The sequence below is a fragment of the Gorilla gorilla genome, chromosome 8, assembly GCF_029281585.2.
Source record: "Gorilla gorilla gorilla isolate KB3781 chromosome 8, NHGRI_mGorGor1-v2.1_pri, whole genome shotgun sequence".
NCBI classification, from domain to species: domain Eukaryota; kingdom Metazoa; phylum Chordata; class Mammalia; order Primates; family Hominidae; genus Gorilla; species Gorilla gorilla.
The window spans coordinates 104,967,751-104,975,163 of record NC_073232.2 but is presented as its reverse complement, the minus strand read 5'-3'; the positions used below and the strand labels follow the sequence as shown (position 1 = coordinate 104,975,163).

The following is a 7,413-nucleotide window of genomic DNA, read 5'->3' as shown; positions in this document are numbered from 1 at the left end:
GCAATGACTTTTTCACTGTCTTCATCTGAGTGTCCATATCTGGGGGCGCCACAGCCCTAGAAGCCAGGCCAGGGGTCGGGTCATTCCTTCACAGGTCCTTAGCCAGGAAGTACCCAACTCTACAACTAGAGGCCTCCTCCATGGAGGCCAAGGCTAGAGAGAGATTTCCAGGCCTCTCCCCAACAGAGCTCTGTCATGGTTTTCCTGGAATGTCAGAGACCTGATGGCTCAGCTAGGCAAGCAGCTGGCACAGACTAGCAATACCCCAAACAATCAGAAACCTGGGCCCCCACACCCACCTAACCTTAGCACCCCATTCTCCCTCCATTTCATGGTGCCCCTTCCTCCACCCTGCGCCCTCTGCTCAGCCATCAAACCTCACTCCCACTAGCCTGGATAAGCCCCTCGTTCCTCTGTTCCCCCTCGCCTTTCCCTCCTCTCAGCCCTCCGCCCCAGCCTCTTGCTGGCCAAAGTTACCCGGGGAAGCACGTGGGAGGAGTGCCGGTCCCACCTGCTTCTTCCGCACCCCGTGCGCTCACATCAGTGGTTCCCCAGGGGTGGTGTCCGGGCCCGCAGCTTTGGCGTCACCTCAGCGCTTGTTGGAAATACAAATTCCCAGTCCCAGCCCAGTCCAGTCCTAACAGATTAGAACTCCAGGAACAGGGCTGGGTTTCCACAAGCCCTGAAGGAGGTTCTGAAGTTCCCCGGGTTCGAGAACAGTTCTCAGCGCAAACCACCTCCCCGCTCCCTTCGGCCAGGGCCCCCCATCCCCCCACTCGGACTTCCCCACCCCAGGCCCCGCCGCGCGGAGCGGGTTCCCGAGCCCCGGCCGCCGAGGGATGACGCGGTGTTGACTCAGCCGGTCAAGGACGGCGAGGGCCAGCCCGGCTGCCGAGGAGAATCGATGGGGTCCGGACGGCCCCGCGCTTCACGGCGCAGCGGGCCTGGGCCTCGGCTCTTCCCATCGCCTGGCGTGCCCGGGACTGGAACCCATCAGGCTCAGAATTCGCCGGCAGGAGCAGAGCCCCAAGGCAAACGGCCCGGGAGAGGCCCCAACCCACGTTCCAGGCACCCACCCGCGGTCCTGGGACTCGGAGCGAGAGCCCCAGCAAGATCCAGCCCCAGTCACTTCCTGTCCCCAGAGCCCAGCACCGCGCCAGGCACCCAGGAGGTCAAGAAAAGGTGTGCAGATTTTTTAAAATCAAAGAATTAGACTTGCAACGAGGTCAGTCGTCCCACGGACGGCTTTATTTTATAGTCAAGTTACTTATTAAAAAAAAACATTTTGGCCATTTTTTTTTACAGTGAACAATTCTATATACATATTATAAACATTGTTTGATATAAAACAGTATCTACAATCTACTTACATTTAATTAACCTGTGACTTCTAGTTCATCTGCGATTAATTTTAGTCAGGTCAGTTTCTCTGCTTGAATTGGGAGGTACTATCCCCTTAACACCTTGGTCAAACAGGTACTAAGTGATAGTGCAAAACAAGCATTTAAGATTCTCATCAACCGTATCTCTGACAAAAAGAACACACATCTCTGAGACAAGAGCTCTGAAATGTTTTTGGATTTGAGACAGCAGTATAAGAATGTCATATAAAAATAAAGAATGTTTTCCTTTTAAAATACTCCAAGGCTGCCTGAAATGTAGGCACCTCTGGATTTGGGGTACCCCTTTGCCTTTCCATTAAGTGGGAGATAAACAGATTACAGAAAAGTCGTTCAAGAAGGTCCTATTAAAACCTTTAAAGCTATAACTTAAAAATTTAACAAAAAGTTCAAAATTAATTTTTTATAAATAGTGAAAACCACTTACTGTTTTTTTAAAGGGGGAAGAATTTAATCACTATAATGTCACTTTATCAAAACAACCTAAGATCAGTACATAAACTATTTGTTAAGTCAAAATTAAGGTCTCCACGTAGGTTTGTTAATTGAGCAGTGCACCAAATATTTTTAGGTTTCCAGAATACCAGAGAATTGATTCCTTTCTTATATAGCCTTCCAGTTCTTCTATGAAGATTTTCTGTAGCAAAATATTATTCCTAAATCCAGTTTTCTGAACATGCCAATGCCAGTGGTCATCATCCAGCATTAAAATAGCCTTTATCGCCCTCAATGTCCACTTCCTGATCAGAATCCTCTGAAATCTCTGATTCAAGGTCTTCCTGGGAGGCAGGGGAGGGCGAACATTGAGAGCTATCCAAAGAAGCACCTTTATTCTGTTCACTGGGCAAATCTTGCCTCTGATCACAGGAACTGTCCAAACTTTCCAGTTCTTCTTTTTTATTGCTTTGAGGGTTCTCCTGAATAAAGGAAATGAAAATGGAGATTGGAAGGATCATAAAATATGGATAGGTGAGAGGAATAAATCAAAATGTCTCTTCATCCTATTCCATCTTTTAATTTTTAGTTTACTGAGTGTTTTCAGTTTATAATCTTATTCAGGAGATACATACTTGTGCTTTTTGCTCACTTTGGAAGAAAAGTTTCTGTCATATCAAAGATTATATGCTTAAAAGATGAGAACCAGTCATGAACATAAGGGGAGATACATTATACCAATTGAACACAAATTCTGGTTACTTAACACCAGCCCAGACCCATGGTTTCAATATTCTCAAAAGTTTAAGGGGGAAAGAAAATCAGATCACTACAGATAGACCTTAACTTCATTCTTTAAATATTTAAACCTTGCCAATTAACAGTCTTTCAGACATTTTAAACATAAGAATGCTAACTGGTGAATTAAGAATAAAGTTTCAATTATTAGACTGGATCTTTTTTCATTCATTTTTCTGGAGTAAATTTATAAACATCTACATGTGTAAATGTATAACAAGTTACAAAATCATGGCAAAGAAAAAAAATGTGGCTCTGGAAGAATGCTGCCAACTGAGAAGGTAGACAATTAGCTACAATTTACTTAAAATCTGGGGCAAATTTCTGGGAAATATCCCCATATTACATAGAAACCACTATTTTTAAGGTCTCTGGTAAACCAGAGTCAAGCCTTTGACCAAGAACTATTAAGTATATAAGCTAGTGAATTTTTAATCCTATACTTGTCTAAAATGCACATAAATACTACATAGAAATATTACAACATCTATTTGTTATATAGTTGCAAGCCTATAGTCTCAACAAATAGATGCACACGGTCAGAAATTGAGAGTGGATCTGCAAATATTTAAATCACATTACAGTAATGAAGTTATGGGAATTTTATTTTCTATTTCAAAATATTCTTTGGGACACTTTCTTTTTAATGAAAAAGTAATGATCAATAAATTTTAAAATCCACTTTGCTTTAAATTTCTCCACTCATTGTTTCAAAGTATTTATTATAAACCGTATATACAATGACAAGTGAACAATTCAGCAATTATCTGATAACTTTGGAGAGTATATCCAGATTAGGACATCAAAAATGAATGTTTAGCTTTAAGTCAATAGACCTTCTTTTAAAAACTAAATTAGCCTTTACTTTTTATCACATATTGCGAAACAAGGTCACTGGAAGAAAGACTGTCAGAAAGTTTAAGCTACTTTCCAAACAGGCTTGAATATTTTCTTACAAGTTTTATATTTCATTTTAAGAGCTGGCATTAGATAGAAAATAATTTTTAAACTCCCTGACATTTAATTCTTCTAAAAAACAGTGCAAACAAGACTTAAAGGTGTTTGTTTCTTTATATTTACCCTTGAGTTCTGCCTGGTTTTATTATGGCTCTGTAAATAAAAGAACAATTTTCTCCCAAAGATAACTGCTTAAGTCATTTACTGTCAATTACTTTATCTTTCCTGCGTTAATTAGATAAACAACATATGGGATTTATAAAACAATTAGCTGGGAGTTTTACTAGCCAGTGTGTGAAAACCCAAGCATAATTGATATAGGAACCCCATTAGGTGCTTTTAGCATTACTGCCACCTGAGCAACTCATCCTGAATTTCAGCAGGACTATTTGTCTTTTTAATCAAGGTGAAGAGGTTAAATAGTCTCTTAAATGACTTTTGCATACAACCCATAACAGCCTTGCACTGAGATAACGTGATAAAAATATTTATTTCCATAGAAACAGAACCATGTCCATACCTGTTTTAGTCTCCTCCATTTAGCGCGTCGATTCTGAAACCAGGTTTTGACCTACAGGAAAGAGAAAAAGAACTCTTGCCACGAGCCCGCGTCGGGACGTGCCAGAGGGCAGGGTGGCTCCTCGCCTCTCTCTCGGTGGCCCGGCGACCCCTACCCCAGAAGCCTTCCCTTCCCCGGAGGCGGCCCCAGGCCCCCCGCGAGCTCACCTGTCTCTCGCTGAGCTGCAACATCTTGGCCAGACGCTTCCTCTCGGGCGGAGAGAGATATTTCTGCGTCTCGAATTTCTTCTCCAGCTCGATGGTCTGGTCGTTGGAGAATCTCACCTGGCCACCTTTCCTTTTATGCAGAGGCCTCTGCAAGAAGGGGCTCCAGAGTAGAGGTTTGCCTGCGGGCGGGAAGAGCGGCGCTCACCCACTGCCCTGGAGCGGACTGGCCAGACCCCAGAGCTGTAGGGCCCCAGGGATGACAAAGGTAGGCCAGGAGGCCACCCAACCAGACACATTCACATACACCCACCGGCACGTGGACCTAACACGTTCCCACCGACACACAAACATACCCGAAGTCACACACTGACACTGCAGATGCACACAGCCTTGTACACACACAGACAGACACACAGCCGTCACACCTAGAACTAAATCCAGACATACCTTTAACCCCAAAAAGAATGGGCACTACCGGCTGGGCTTACAATACCACGACCCTCTTTCCCCAGTGGCTCTCGGATTTATACATAACTTTTTGCCCCCTTGGATCTCCCTTGGTGAGCCGCACTTTCGAACACCGGGTGTGTGCGTGTTGGGGAGGAGCGGGGCTGCTGCACCGACAAGGCCTGGCTGCGCGGGAAGCGCTCGGGCCCGGACACCCGCATTAGGCTGCGCTAGGAGCCTCCAATCCTGGCCGGGGGAGCCGCGGCCTCCTCTGATTTCACACCCAGCCCGCGGGGGCGGCCAGTTAAAGCCACCCCATGGGCTATGGCAACATTTCCGTCAATGTGTTTCCTGTTGGTCTAGCTCGAAAAACTCTTTGCTTCCTCCTGCGCGGTCCCAGCAGTAACCCAAGGAAACTCAGGGCGCACTGTGAAAACGTTAGCCCCCAGGCCCGGCCCGGCTGAGGGTCCCGCTCCAGCCCCGACAGGCGACCACAGCCAGGCTCGGGCCGCATCATCAAACCCTCGAGGCTGGAATCAGACAGACAGGATAACAACTCAAAAACATAAAAAGATGAACTAAAAATACAATCCCCCTTCCCTGTAACGGTGAGAAGGTAAGGTAAAGGGCTGAGCTAGAGGCCGCGCCGTAATAATGGAGACATTAAAATGCTAATTAAGACGTTAATTGTTTTCAGGGTCCCTACTGAAGCTTCCAATAACAGAGTTCATTTAAAACTCTAGAGGCGCCCCGTTTCCTTATTTACCCTAGGGCTCCAGACCTCGAAGGCGCCAAGGGTCACCCACAGCGCGGACCACGGGCGGCTTATTTGTTAGGCCGCACATTGAGGGGACAAGCCCCGAAGTTCTGGAATATATGCCCTATGTGTCCCTGCTTCCTCTCCTAACTGGCGACCAGGAGCTGCTGCTTCCTACTCCCAAAGTAGTGTCGGTCGGTCCGTCCGTCCGTCTGCAGGCCTGCAGCTCAACGCTTTGAAAGCTAGCATTGTTTTTTCGAGATTTTGCTTGCGTCAGGCTTCAGACTGGTGCAAAACAGCCTCGAAGAAAAATAGGAAGCAACTGGTTATTTTAGCTGCCATAAAGTCACATCCCACACAGAGGAAATGAACAATATCAGAAAAACGGATCCCGGCTATCAGAAGTCGAGTGTTTCCTGAATTTGTCTGTATTGAGGATGTCGATAAAATAATCAGCAGCGTGCACTACTCCGGGGGAAGGGTCTGCTTCATGCAGCCAGGAAAACACTTAACAGCTTCTGAAACCAGATTTACTCCTATCGAGAACTCAAGATTTCCTGTATGAACGGAAAGGGTCAGGCTCTTTCACTGCACAAGCCTGTTGAACCAGGTCCAGCCCCGTAGCCACCCGGGCCCGGCTGCGATCCCTGCCCCAAGGGGGCCGGCCCGGGGCGCCTCGACGCCCCTTTCCCCGTCCCTCCCGCTAAGGGAGCCCCACCCCGAGTGACACGCGCGGTCCACGGCTGCCCTCGCCGCGAGGTCTATCGCCGGCCCGCGCGCCCCGACGCCTGCAAGGTGCAGGAAAACCAATCTGACTCACGGTGCGGTCAGCCCCGGCCGCGCGCCTCCCGTCCCCGCGCGTGCCCGACAGCTGCTTTTCCATCGCTTTTGCCACAGCCGTCTACCGCCTGCCCCCTTCGCCCCCTCGGCCTCCCGGGAGCTGCCACCTGCCAGGTGGCGCCTCCTCGCCCCCACCCTCGCCCGGCCGCCTTACCCAGGGGGTCGTGGCGGAGCAGGGCGTGCGTGTAGTCGTTCACCGTCCGCGGGAAGGGGTACAGAGGGCCCCCGAAGCTGCCGGGTCCGTAGGCAGCGGCCAGCGCGGCGGCGGAGTGGTGCGAGAAGGCTGGATGGATCGGCGTGGGCTCGTACACCGGGGTCCGGTAGGGGGACACGAGGCTGGTGAAGGAGGAGTTGGGGGACGGCAGCGTGGGGGCGGGCGTGGGCGCGGCGGGCCCGCGGCCCAGGATGTCCTCGATGTAAAAGGGCGTCGGGTGTGCGGGTTGCAGCAGCGGCGTGGGCGCGTACAGCGGCACCCCCACGGCGCCCGCCGCCGGCCCGGGGTGCGGGTACTGCATGGCTCCGCCGCGCTCCGGCCCCTCGCAGAGCTGCTGGCCCGCGCCGCGGCGCTACATTTATCCGCGCTCCGCGCTCCCGGCGATAGGCTCCGCCGGCCGCGGGGTGGGGCCGCGCTCGCTGGCCCCTTCCTGCCGCCGGGCCCTGCGGCCAATGGCGCGGGGCCCCAAGAGCAGCCGCCCGCCCCCACCCCGGCCCGCCCCGCCGGCCAAGCTCCCCGCCCCCGGGACGCGCTTGCTCCCAGGCTCCGGGGAACTGGCGCCCTGGTGCCCCGCCGCTGCTGTCGCCCCTGGGGACTCCAAGCACCCCGGCCGAGGACGCCCTCGAGGGAAGCCCGGGGCCGCGTCCATCGGGGGAGGCGCGAGGAAGGCGGCCTTCTGGAGTGCGGGCTCCAGCGGCCCTGTCAGCGGCCCCGAGGCACCTCTGCCGAAATTCGGGGGCGCCGTCCGGGCCTGGGCCCGGGGTGGCAGCAGCTGTTTCCAGGCGGGGAGCAGCGGGACTCGGCGGGAGCAGAGGCCGCTGGCCTAAGACGCCTTCCCG

The 7,413-nt window shown here is 51.1% G+C and overlaps 1 protein-coding gene across 1 annotated transcript; it reads right to left on the bottom strand.

Moving 5' to 3' along the window:
* Positions 1-1,220: 1,220 nt before the first annotated feature.
* Positions 1,221-6,980, bottom strand: HHEX (hematopoietically expressed homeobox). The gene is made up of 4 exons (XM_031015733.3): positions 6,515-6,980; positions 4,317-4,495; positions 4,111-4,161; positions 1,221-2,317 (listed from the first exon to the last, which is right to left on the bottom strand). The coding sequence occupies exons 1-4, from the start codon at positions 6,873-6,875 to the stop codon at positions 2,096-2,098; spliced, it is 813 nt and encodes a 270-aa protein (XP_030871593.1). The 5' UTR covers positions 6,876-6,980; the 3' UTR covers positions 1,221-2,095.
* Positions 6,981-7,413: the final 433 nt, after the last annotated feature.